The 13,068-nt window shown below is 41.3% G+C and overlaps 2 protein-coding genes and 1 long non-coding RNA gene across 6 annotated transcripts; 2 read left to right on the forward strand and 1 right to left on the reverse strand.

Annotated features, from left to right (window-relative positions):
- Positions 1-497: 497 nt before the first annotated feature.
- On the reverse strand, positions 498-8,826 carry LOC135593302 (uncharacterized). Of its 4 annotated transcripts, none has more exons than XR_010479519.1 (5): positions 8,616-8,826; positions 2,957-5,606; positions 2,099-2,705; positions 1,522-2,019; positions 498-1,324 (listed from the first exon to the last, which is right to left on the reverse strand). It is a non-coding gene; the product is annotated as an uncharacterized LOC135593302 (long non-coding RNA). The 4 variants fall into 4 exon arrangements; XR_010479516.1 differs by lacking the exon at positions 8,616-8,826 and adding an exon at positions 6,301-6,430 and having other exon boundaries at positions 2,957-6,226; XR_010479518.1 differs by lacking the exon at positions 8,616-8,826 and having other exon boundaries at positions 2,099-2,163; positions 2,271-2,705; positions 2,957-3,357.
- Positions 1,720-7,407, forward strand: LOC103998180 (leucine-rich repeat receptor protein kinase HPCA1). Its single transcript, XM_009419574.3, has 19 exons — positions 1,720-1,859; positions 2,308-2,431; positions 2,588-2,659; positions 2,972-3,046; positions 3,154-3,225; positions 3,352-3,513; positions 3,648-3,722; positions 3,812-3,883; positions 3,956-4,027; positions 4,112-4,180; positions 4,282-4,356; positions 4,452-4,523; positions 4,631-4,765; positions 4,850-5,319; positions 5,395-5,547; positions 5,794-5,933; positions 6,012-6,231; positions 6,306-6,541; positions 6,779-7,407. The coding sequence occupies exons 1-19, from the start codon at positions 1,781-1,783 to the stop codon at positions 7,280-7,282; spliced, it is 2,877 nt and encodes a 958-aa protein (XP_009417849.2). The 5' UTR covers positions 1,720-1,780; the 3' UTR covers positions 7,283-7,407.
- A 451-nt stretch (positions 8,827-9,277) lies between the features above and the next one.
- LOC135593301 (L-ascorbate oxidase homolog) lies at positions 9,278-12,248 on the forward strand. Its single transcript, XM_065083222.1, has 3 exons — positions 9,278-9,761; positions 10,164-11,276; positions 11,354-12,248. The coding sequence occupies exons 1-3, from the start codon at positions 9,490-9,492 to the stop codon at positions 11,649-11,651; spliced, it is 1,683 nt and encodes a 560-aa protein (XP_064939294.1). The 5' UTR covers positions 9,278-9,489; the 3' UTR covers positions 11,652-12,248.
- The last annotated feature ends 820 nt before the right edge of the window (positions 12,249-13,068 follow it).

Raw genomic sequence — 13,068 nt, forward strand, 5'->3', positions numbered from 1 at the left:
TTTAGTGATGTCAACTAAAATTTCTTCCTACTTTTTAACACTCGAATGATTGTCAATTGATAGACAATAACTATAAGCAAGATAGATACAAAAATAGCTAGTCTTAAATTTAGAGAACAAATACATGACTTTTAAATTGAGTTATTTATTGAGGCAATTGAATGAATTGTCGAGCCTTATCTTTACATCAATTTCATACAATGATACCTTCATGCATTTGGATTCATGGCAACATCATACCAGTATTGAATTCAAGGGGGCAGTGTGCAGCAGACATGCCCACATTCATCTCCTCTCCCAAAGCTGATGAGGTTGAGAGGGCCACCACTGAGCTGTGTGGGGGCCATGCAAGGGAAACACCTCCTCTGCAGAACCATGTTCGAGAATTGTATTACTCCACCTTTTGCTGCTTATACACCACAAAAGATGCACTTCTCTCTCTACCAATTGCTGAACACCCCCATACAAACATAATATCTCGTTAGTAGACTTGTCCAAGAAGTTTGTCATAATGTCACCAATCCAAATCTTTAGTGTTTGCTGTACAAATCAATGATACATTCTTTACATTCTAAGCTAAAGCACCATTCTCGGTAGTGTCTTCTCTATAAAGTTAGTTAATCTTTAATATCTAAATATAAAAATCTTAAATTAAACTCAAAGCAAAGTCCCAAATTCAAAGAAAAGAATATATATATATATACTATCACAAGTGTTATCTTGTTTTTGACATCCTAATTACTTTCCACTAATGGTCTTTCATATGACTGTGTTTTGTTTGATCCTCTTTTTCTTTGTCTGAGTTTGAGATTTCAAAATTGTACCCCTTCCTTTCTCAAGCGCCCTCCACTGTGGTTGGCTTTGTCTCTGTTCATGCAATCTAACAGCAGAAGCACCCTTGCCCATCCAAGACTTGGGATATGTGACAACTGCAACTTCAGGTCACTTCCACTGCTATCAGTCAGCCTGAGTAGAAGCAAAGCTTGAGCCTTGTTGCCTCTCTTAGAAGACCAGGGGAGTTTATGTCTCCTGGTTATATTTGAGCCAAGATTATGCCTAAGAGTAGCCTCTCTCATCATCACAGCTGATTGTGTGATGTCCTCGTAGCTGAGATTGCCTAATGATAATTACGAGTTATATGGAAAGAACAAAATGCACAAAATGATAATTATGAGTTCTACCATCCGCCAAGGTTGCCAGTGACTGAGTCCTTACGGTTGTCAAAAAGAACACCAACTAGGGCCCCGATAATGCTGTGACAATTGAGCTCGTCCTCCTCTACATCCAACAAATGATTGTGTTTTGCACATGATAAGTTGCTTACCTGCAAAGAATGAAACCATCTCACTTTTTAGATCATACACAATACACATGCATGGTTATAACTAGTGAGTTCAGAAAGTTGGTGGGAACATAACTGAGTGCTAAGAAGAGTAGAAGAGAAGGCATGGCGAGGGTCCACAAACCACACAACAACTCTTTCCATTAACACCACTTGAAGCCAAAAGAATGCCATCTTACCTCTTGCAATGGACATTCTGGAATCAATGGTTTCACGAGGTCATCCAAGGTTGACTGACTTTGAAGAGAAGGCACAGCTTTTGGCAAAAGGATCTTTTGCCAGCTTCAAGATCTTATGATGAGGAGAATCATGGCAGGCAAGTCAGTTGTTGGCTCCTGTGCAGACTAACTTCAAGAAAATATGGCTTCTAATACCAGGCTGAGCTGATCACTGTGTCTGGCAAGAGGTGGAGTTTCATCTATACTAGGCCAGACTGAGATGGGAACCCTCATCTTCACCCTATCTGTTTTCCTTGTCAGTTTAGGATCCAGTTCAGGAAGCACAAATCCCCAAGATGGTATGTACTCCTTGTGTTTATCTCTCCTCTTTCTAGGATCAGGAAAACAGAATGCAGAGAAGAGGGAGATCCATTCTTCTTGGGCTAACATCTGTAGTAGTTTTAGTGTTCCCCTGAGAGTGCTGAGCTTTGTTATTGCTATTCTGTTTCGCAAACCTGTCTGCAAGAACAAAGGATCTTCTCAACTCACCAAAAAAAAAATTCCAACTTCATGTTTCTAGTGAGCAGGAAAAACTCACCATTGCATGTAGTATTTTGCATGCTCCAATAGTTCTTGCCTTCTTGGTCACAAATACTTATAGAGCTTCTAACAGAAAATTCAAGGAACAATTCTCAGCAAGGATCAGACACTTGACTATTGGATCTGATTAAAGATTTCTTGTATGCTTAGCAGATGTCTTATGTTTGTACCTTTTGACTTAAGAAGCTATTCTGCTACGACTTTCAGCTGCTGCTCTGCGTTCATTGATGAGTCAGTGGCAGAACACACCTCCAAACTGGGGAAAGTCGGATGATCCTTGTGGAACACCATGGGAAGGAATAGGTTGCAGCAATTCCAGAGTGACAGTCCTGTAAGCCTCTCTTCTGAACAATCTTTTGTTTCAATTATCACAATTCTCCACATGATTTCAGGAGACTGTCAAACATGAGCACTAAAGAACCCCTCTTTGAACTTGTTTTTTGGTTTTTGTTATCTTAATTCTCTACTTGACTTCTGCATATTTCAGGAGACTGTCAACCATGGGCATCAAAGGTACACTGAGTGGTGACATCGGGCAGCTTGGTGAACTGAAGACCTTGTAAGTTCACTTTCAAACTCAAGTATTGGTTCTTTGAGCAGTTTGCCTGATTCCAGGTAGATAACCAGTAAGGGTTCATAACAATTCATAATTGGCCTCTTCAATCAAGCATCTACTAGATCAAGCATGCATTCCATTAAGGTTCTAAACAGCGTCTGTACTATGTTATTAACCAAAAAAATTCATTATCTATTAGATTCCACATTTACTAAGCACATACTGATATAACAGTCAAAGTTATGATTTACAAACTAAAGCAGCAAGATATGATCTGAGAAATATAAAGAAGGAACTTACAAATAGCTTTTGCAGGGATCTATCCTATAATAGTGAGCTCGGTGGTCCACTCCCTCCAAATATTGCGAACCTGAGGAAGATTACCACCCTGTAAGGCAGAAGTCTTGTCGCGACAATCACCCATTTGCTTCAAAAGATTCTCAGGTATTCATCATGTAATGCTTCTGAACTGCTCTACATTATGCACCACTTCGCAGGATCTTGGCAGGGTGCAGCTTCAGTGGGAACATCCCAGATGAACTAGGATCTCTAGTAAACCTCTCATATTTGTAAGGATTGATTTCAATAATCACAAATCAGTTCACCTTTAGAACGCAGAGTCTTCAAGCTAGAAAATTTAACACATCCATAAAGCATCTGAATTCTCACCACTGATAGTTTTATCTTCTCACCAGGGCTCTTAACTCAAACCAGTTCACTGGTAGCATCCCAGCTTCCCTGGGTAAGCTTTCCAATCTTTACTGGTTTGATGTTGCAGACAATCAGTTGAGTGGGTCTCTTCCAATCTCTACCAAAACATCACCAGGCTTGGACCAGCTTGTCCACACAAAGCATTTGTAAGTCATATTTCTAAAAAGTACAAAAATAAGTCAAAATTAGATTTAGTATTGCAGATTAAATGAATTGACAGATGAAATTTTGTATTATTTGCTTTCTAATGAATGATTCGTCTGCATCCTGCACTGAACAGCCACTTCAATAAGAATCAATTATCAGGTTCCATCCCTGAATATCTTTTTAGTTCTGACATGACATTGCTACATGTGTAAGCTGCTGTTTTCCCATCTTGCATTACTTCTGCTAAATCTGGTAACTCCACATCTACCATGACTCCTGATCATTCTACACGGGCAGGCTTTTCGATGGGAACAAATTTACTGGAGAAATTCCAGCTTCCATAGGACTAGTTCAAACACTTGAGGTTCTGTAAGTGCCCACCAACCAGACAAAAATTTTCAATGCTCTGCTTCAGTAACTAATTTCTTCGTTTTTTGACAGTCGATTGGACAGGAATGCTCTAGGTGGCACAGTTCCTTCCAATATTAACAATCTCACGCGCATCAACGAACTGTAAGATACATCATATCGTGTAGTCTTCACATGCAGCACTCTTATAAAATAGTTGCACCTACTCCCTGCTTTCATCTCTTTCAGAAACCTAGCAAATAACAAGTTAACTGGTCCAATGCCAAATCTGACTGGGATAGATAACCTCAACTATGTGTAAGAGCTCATCCAACTTCTGCAAATGCTTTCTTGCAAATCTATTTTTGTTTTATTACCTGAACAAGCTGTAAATGGCAAGACATTGACATGATCTTCAGAGATTTAAGCAATAACACATTTGATCCCTCAGAGAGCCCCGCTTGGTTCTCGGAGCTACAATCTCTGACAGCTCTGTAAGTTCAATGGGTACCCATTGTCGCTATGAAGCAAGTAATTTAGTCAACAAGTTTGCAATTTCACCAAAGCTTCCTTGCTGCCTGTTATCCAGAGTGATAGAATCTGGAGGACTTTATGGAGAAGTACCACAAAAGCTGTTCGGCTTTCCTCAATTACAGCAAGTGTAAGTGTCATGAAAAATCACGAACCAGAGAAAGAAGGAATCCATACAAAAAAGAAAAGGAAATTCTCACTCAGTCTGACATAACTATTATTGTCAACTTTTCACAGGATACTTGATGACAATGAATTCAATGGTACCCTTGACATGGGTGATAGCATCAGCCAGCAATTACAAATTGTGAATTTCAAAAATAATCATCTTACCGGAGTCAAACTGACAGCCAACTACAATAAAACTCTAATGTGATATTTGTCATTTTAGTTACAGTGCATTTCATTCACCATACCTGTTTATGCAACATTTCCTAAATCCATCACTGACTGCAGACTCGTAGGAAATCCTGTGTGCAATTCTCTCTCCAATACGAACTTTTGTAGTCTTCAACAAAAGCCAGCAGTACCTTACTCAACCAGCCTTGCCAATTGTGTAGAAAACTTGTGTCCCCAAGACCAGAGTCTCAGCCCTCAGAGTTGCAGCTGTGCCTACCCATTTGAGGGAGTGATGTTCTTCAGGGCACCTCGTTTCCGAGATGTGACAAACAACACACTGTTCCAATCACTGGAAAGCAGCCTGTGGACAAAACTTGGCCTTCCTCCTGGATCAGTGTTTCTTCAGAATCCCTTCATAAACAGTGACTCTTATCTGCAGGTCCAAGTTAAACTTTTCCCACCCAGCGGAATGTACTTCAACAGGTCTGAAATTTTGCAGATTGGGTTTGATTTGAGCAATCAAACTTACAAGCCTCCACCAATTTTTGGACCTTACTACTTCATTGCATCCCCATATCCTTTCCCAGGTGACCTTTCAATCCTTTGTGTACATATATAATTCAAGATCATCGCCTAGACTAACCCAAAGAAGTCATTTCTAGGCACTGAAGTAAAATCAGCACTGAGTATTGGCTTGATCATTGGAATAGCAGTTGGTTGTGCCCTTCTGATTATTGGACTTCTTCTTGTAGTAATCTATGCCTTGAGACAAAGGAAACATGCTCAAAGGGCCATTCAACTAAGCAGACCTTTTGGTAAGTGTTCCTTATTCCAGTTGTCAAAATAAAAAGCACTCTGCAGATACAAGGGGATGCTGAAAGTGCCATCATCAGTTTTGATACATGGCTAGGAATACATGCTAGATTCTAAGACAAACATACAAGAAATATAATATAACTGAATAAACTAGCTAAACCGAGACTGTCGGTAGTGCTTCAGTCTGCATCCAAGAAAAGTACCAGGAAAGCATCTATCATTTACAACTCATCTTGTAATTTCAGCATCATGGGCACGCAGTGGTGATGAAAGTGGTGATGCACCACAACTGAAGGGAGCACGATGGTTTTCTTATGATGAACTGAAACAATGCACCAATAACTTTGCAGTATCTAATGAAATTGGATCTGGAGGGTATGGAAAGGTAACATATTGGCTATCCTATGTCAAACTTCTCTAATTACAGGACATATGCAGATGACATTTTTACCTATCTACTCAGGTCTACAGAGGAATGCTTCCGGGAGGACAAGCGGTTGCAATCAAGAGAGCACAGCAAGGATCAATGCAAGGTGGACTTGAATTCAAGACAGAGATTGAGTTGCTGTCCAGGGTTCATCACAAAAACTTGGTAGGGCTAGTAGGTTTTTGCTTTGATCAAGGGGAGCAGATGCTGGTATATGAATTTGTACCAAATGGAACACTAAGAGAAAGCCTCTCGGGTATGTTCAACCGTACCCCAAAAATTCCCTCTGCTCTTTCTGTTATAACCTTCTTGCTACAACATCAACCTCAGGAAAGAATGGGGTACTACTAGACTGGAGGAGGAGACTTCGAATTGCACTGGGTTCAGCAAGAGGATTAGCTTATCTTCATGAACTTGCTGATCCTCCAATTATTCACAGGGATGTTAAGTCAAGTAACATCCTACTGGATGAAAATTTAAATGCAAAAGTTGCAGATTTTGGCCTCTCAAAGTTAGCATCAGACAATGAAAAGGGACATGTTTCAACTCAAGTAAAAGGAACATTGGTTAGTAGTTATTCTATCCACCTGCCTGAGAATTGCTTCCATGCACCAGCATATATTCTTTTATCATGACTTCCTAGAGAATCACTACTAGTAAAATTTAGTTGGTCATAAAAAAGCAATTTCTTAATTTGAGACTGTAACTCATCTACTCTGCAAAAAATATTCACTGATTATAGTTCCAAGATATCATGAAGCATAACACTACTGTTATATAAAAGCTTGTGCTCATCTTTACAGGGCTATCTTGATCCTGAATACTACATGACACAGCAGCTCACAGACAAAAGCGATGTCTATAGCTTTGGAGTGGTGATGCTAGAGCTCATAACTGCTAGGCAACCAATTGAGAAGGGGAAGTACATTGTTCGTGAGGTGAAGATGATAATAAATGCAAATGATGAGGAACTATATGGTTTAAAGGAGTTAATGGATCCTGTAATTCAGAATTCAATCCATCTCATAGCTTTCAAGAAGTTCACAGAGTTGGCCTTGAGGTGTTTAGAAGAATCAGCTGGAGACCGCCCAACAATGAGCGATATCGTGAAGGAAATCGAGATGATGTTGCATGCTGATGATCTAAGTACAAACTCACATTCAGCATCTTCATCTGCTACAGATTTTGGAACTGCAAAAGGTGTTCCTCACCATCCTTACATTTCTCTTTCTAGAAAGGATGTTAACAGTAATGCCTTCGAATACAGTGGTGGATACTCGTTCTCAGCAAAACCCGAGCCCAAATAACAAAGGATCGGTGTTTCAATTATCTTATACTTTTGTATTTGGACAGTATATATTCTCTGAAGAAATGTAGGATTGTTGAAATATCATCGAAAGCAAATTTCTCAGGTGATGAAAGACTTACACCACGGACTGTGTTCTCTTGCTTCATTGCCCTATATTTGCTTGAATACGTGAGCCTGAATAGCAAGTTCTCTTCTTTATCTATATCTTGGCTACGAACAAGAAAAGATTTACTAGTTCAAATAAAGTTGATGATTCATTTCGGTAATTTCAACAAATTCTCCAATGAAGTTTCCCAAGATTTCCACCAACTATAGCAATTGCAACCTCAAAAGAGGAAATTTGAGGCGGTATAAGGAAAAGCATAAATAACATAAAAGATAAGGAATTCAAGATGGACGAAAGACAAAAACAAAAACAGTGACGATCGTGAGAAAAGAAAGGACTCGACGTCGCTAAATGTCAATTCACAAATAGAAACACGAGTGTGTGCTTGACAAAGAAGATGCATATATAGATAGTAGAGCACAACATACTAACCACCCAACAAGCACACTCTTGCAATGTTCTAAGGGTTAGCAGGTAAAAGTGAAAGCATAAATATCTGTAATTATGCTATGTCAATAATGCGGAAATAACCTATATTTTGGATTAAAGACGGTGCTTAGCAAATCAACGGGATTTCTGAACATATGACATCAAAAGGTACGCATCGTATAATTAGATCTATGCATTGATTTCAATCCTGGCATATAGGTTATTTCCGCATTATTGACATAGCATAATTACAGATCCTTATGTTTTCAATGCTCTGATACCAATTGAAAGCATAAAGATCTGTAATTATGCTATGTCAATAATGCGGAAATAACCTATATGCCAGGATTGAAATCAATGCATAGATCTAATTATACGATGCGTACCTTTTGATGTCATATGTTCAGAAATCCCGTTGATTTGCTAAGCTTAGCACCGTCTTTAATCCAAAATAACTGCAAGCACCGTCTTTAATCCGACCGTCTTTAATCCGACCGTCTTTAATCCAATATCTGAAGAAGTGCCCTTTCTCCTCTCTTCCTATCCTTTCACAGGACCCACAGATTGATGGATTTGGGGAGATATGGATTTGGGGAGAGGAGAATAACTGAATCTACGATGAGATCTCAGAAGATTTCCTCCCATCGATATCTCTGAGTAATCGTTCCGTAGTGGACTTAGTCTATTGGCTAAAATATCTGAACGGAACCCAATTAGTTATTCTATAGGTAGAAGCTATCATGAAAGATGCCATTTTAGTGAAAGTAACACAAACAACATAAAATTTAAAGCACACCAAGCAGCAGCAGAAGAAGATAAGGGATTGGGTGAGGAGGGCGTCGATGATAAGGGCATGGGCTCCAGTTCGAGGCTGGTCGTTTCACTCGGCGGAGGGCGTCAGGCTCCTCGGAGACCGGCGAATGCTTGCCCTCCTTCGCAGTCCGCCGGCTGCGACGGCGGTCTTTGGGTCGTCGTCTTCGCCAACGGCCCAACTCCCCGTAGAAGTCATTCGTTTATGATTTTTAAGTATATATATATATCGTAATAAAGATATATATATATATATATATATATATATATATATATATATATATATATATATATATTCTCATAACATCATATAACGTCGTACATCGAGACGTATTGCTTGCGAAATACTACACTAATCTGAATATCGTAATAAAGATTATTATTTATGTCTGTTTAATTAATATTACAGTGGATAACTAATGTTATGTTAAGTGCTAAAATAATCAAGTATTATTTATATCTATTTACTCGGTGATTTGAGCACTTCATATAACTCATTAATTATCCAATTGTAACTCTCTTTATTTCGAACCCAGCAGTAACTGTCTTATCTCTCTTCTCTCTCTCTCGTACAGACACGGTGAGAACACGGATCCACCGATGCCTAAAGAAAGACACTAATCCATCTCTCCCCGCCCTTGTCGCGCTCCTCCTCCTCTCCCACACGGCAAGCGCGGAGAACGAGTGAAGGAGACTAAGCCGTTGAACGGGCGTTCGCAGGAAGCCCTTCGCTCAGCTGCTGCCTCTATAAATCCCACCCTCGCCGAGGCTTCCATCGGAGTTCCGAAGACGAGTTATCTTCTCCACCAGATCGTCCACGAAGGACTCGGAATTGGTTGTCGTCGCTGCTCTCTCGAAGCATGAGGAGAGGAAGGGAGGAGGGGGAGGCTCTGCTGCTGGCGCCGCTCCTGGTGTTCATCGCGTTCCTCGGCCTCACGGCCGTCGGCGCCGAGGATCCCTACATCTACTTCACGTGGAAAGTCACCTACGGCACCATCTCCCCCCTGGGCATCCCTCAGCAGGCCATTCTCATCAACGGAGAGTTCCCCGGCCCCAATATCAACTCCACCACCAACAACAACATCGTCGTCAACGTCTTCAACAACCTGGATGAGCCCTTCCTCTTCACCTGGTTCGTCCCCTACTTCCTTTTCATGCTTTGATTTGTATGTACATAGGTCGGAGAATACAGGTCCCGTAAACTACTATGTACTGTTCTTCTGATGCAATAATATATTGCTTATAGTACATCTTATATTGTTGATATTGGAACAAGAGAACAACATCATATTCCTCATCTTGTATCATAAAGGAGAAAAAATGTAACCACTGAGGAGGGTTGATAGCATTTATTTTGTGTTGATGCATGAATTGTTCTTTTTGTTTTGTGTTTGTGTGTGAAGTACTGCTTTAACATCATATAATAAAATTTGTCACTGTGACTAATCCAAGGATTATGTGACATATATCTACTTCTTTGTCGGTGAGGTATTCTTCTTCTTCTTCTCAGTTGTATCCTATATATGCATGGCAGGAATGGGATCCAGCAGAGGAAGAACTCGTGGCAGGACGGCACGGCGGGCAGCAACTGCCCCGTCCCGCCGGGTCAAAACTACACCTACCACTTCCAGGTGAAGGACCAGATCGGCAGCTTCGTCTACTTCCCCAGCCTGGGCATGCATCGGGCCGCCGGCGGCTTCGGCGGCCTCCGCGTCAATAGCCGCCTCCTCATCCCCGTCCCCTTCGCTGACCCCGCCGACGACTACACCGTCCTCATCGGCGACTGGTACACCAAGAGCCACAAGATCCTCACCAAGCTCCTCGACTCCGGCCGCACCATCGGTCGCCCCGCTGGCGTCCTCATCAACGGCCGCTCCGGCAAGGACTCTGCCGGCAAGGACGATCCCCCGCTCTTCACCATGGAGGCCGGCAAGACCTACCGCTACCGCATCTGCAACGTCGGCATGAAGGTGACGCTCAACTTCCGCATGCAGTCCCACTCCATGAAGCTCGTCGAGATGGACGGCTCCCACACCATGCAGAACGTGTACGAATCCCTCGACATCCACGTCGGGCAGTGCCTCTCTGCGCTCGTCGAGGCTACCCAGGCGCCCAAGGACTACTACATGGTCGCCTCCTCCCGCTTCACCAAGTACACGCTGACGGCGTCCGGCCTGATCCGGTACGCCGGCTCCAACACTCCGCCGTCGCAGGACCTTCCCGCGGCGCCCGTCGGCTGGGCCTGGTCGTTCAACCAGTGGCGGTCCTTCCGGTGGAACCTCACCGCCAGTGCCGCCCGCCCCAACCCGCAGGGCTCCTACCACTACGGCAGCATCGACATCACTCGCACTATCAAGCTCGTCAACTCGGTGGGGCACGTCAACGGGAAGCGGCGCTACGCGCTCAACGCCGTGTCGCACCAGGACACTGCCACGCCGCTCAAGCTCGCCGAGTACTTCGGCATCGCCGACAAGGTGTTCAAGTACAACATCATCGGCGACGACCCGCCCGCCTCCACCGCCCCCATCAAGATTGCGCCCAACGTCATGAACGCCACCTTCCGGAACTTCATCGAGATCATCTTCGAGAACCCCGAGCGGAGCATGCAAGCCTACCATTTAGACGGCTACTCCTTCTTCCCCGTCGGGTGAGCTACAGATCAGTACTTGCGCCACCCAACACACACAAACAAACACACAGACACAACTGATGCTGTTGTTGCAGAATGGGACACGGGAAGTGGACGCCGCAGAGCCGGAAAACCTACAACCTTCTCGACACGGTGAGCCGGCACACGATCCAGGTGTACCAGCGGTCGTGGTCGGCGATCATGCTGACGTTCGACAACGCCGGCATGTGGAACCTGCGGTCGGAGCACTGGGAGAGGCGTTACTTGGGGCAGCAGCTCTACATCAGCGTGTTGTCGCCGGCGAGGTCCTTGAGGGACGAGTACAACATGCCGGAAAAGGCGCTGATCTGTGGCGACGTCGTCAATCTCCCGAGGCCGCCGTCCTACGTTTGAGCCGCCTGTGCCAGTCTATGCATGCTAAGTTCCTCTCAAGTCCATGGAGAAGGAAGTTGGGAAGAGGATAGCTCGAAATGGTACACATAGGAAGGCCAAGAAGGGAAGGAGCTGTTAAACACAAAGGGCCTTTTTTTTTAAATTTTATTTAATTTTTTTTGTTTTTTTTGTTTTTTGGTTTTTCTGTGCCTTAAGGCTGTTTGTGATAATGCTATTGCAGCATTTCACCAATCTTATTGGTCTAAATTATTATTTACTTAAGGTTCATGTTTTATAATTTTTATTAAAAATAAAAAGATAATTTTCTTAAGAAGATGTTCACATATCAATCAAATCTTAGACCAATTACTTGTACAATAATACATTTAATATCTTAATTAATAACAAATGATTATTTATGTGTGGTTCCTATTATTCTAATTGTAAATGTAGCACCCAAGTATTGACTCACATTACAAACAGATAAAGAGAGTCATGTTATTTATAGAAGAGTTTACCAACGACTTAACCTAAGTTCTTTGAGATGCATTAATCTCCAAGCATAATTTATGACAGCCTTAGGTTATCTCCGAACTAATTAATTATAGTAGTTAATTAGTGAACCATATCATATTCCTCCATTAATAAGAAAACTCAAATTATATATATATATATATATATATATATATATATATATATATATATATATATATATATATATATATATATATATATATATATATATATATATATATAATGCCATTATTGAGCCCACATTGTTTAGAACACAAAGGTTTGGGCCATGGATTTGGTCCACCAAAGACCGGTCTGCCAGTGCCTACTAGTATCAACTAGAGAGACAAAATAATTAAGCATAACAATAAAGTGATGGATGATACATCATCATTTTCTATTGTCATTGTTCAATAATAATTGAACACAACCATAGCAGGTTTTCTCAAAATATATAGATCAAAATTTTAGAGTCAATAATAATTTTTTTGTCTTAAAACTTTCTTAATTTTCGTTTAGAATCACTCAAACTCTAATACAAATTTAGAATAAAGTTACAAAACCTTCAAACTTATGAAAAAAGTATTAATTATTATTGATGAGGATTGGAACTATTTAATACTCGATGACTGTGTTTTTATTAGGGTTACAATATGTTAGATTAGTTTTTTTTTTTAAATTAGAGGTCTATCCAGGAACTCTAATATACCTTTTTTTATTATTATTCTATTATAATAAAGTGATAGGTGAAATATTCATCCTAATCACGACTCTACATGTATCAACATAGTTAGCAATGGAAAAGTCGGGTCCTGGTCAATGATTAGACTACGTGGACAATAGTCTAAAAAAATTATTTCGTCAAAATCGTATTTCACCCATATCTTAGAATATTTTCTCCAATTAAACCCACTATAAGTGGTAA

The sequence above is a fragment of the Musa acuminata genome, chromosome BXJ1-9 (genome assembly GCF_036884655.1).
Source record: "Musa acuminata AAA Group cultivar baxijiao chromosome BXJ1-9, Cavendish_Baxijiao_AAA, whole genome shotgun sequence".
Classification (NCBI taxonomy): Eukaryota; Viridiplantae; Streptophyta; class Magnoliopsida; order Zingiberales; family Musaceae; genus Musa; species Musa acuminata.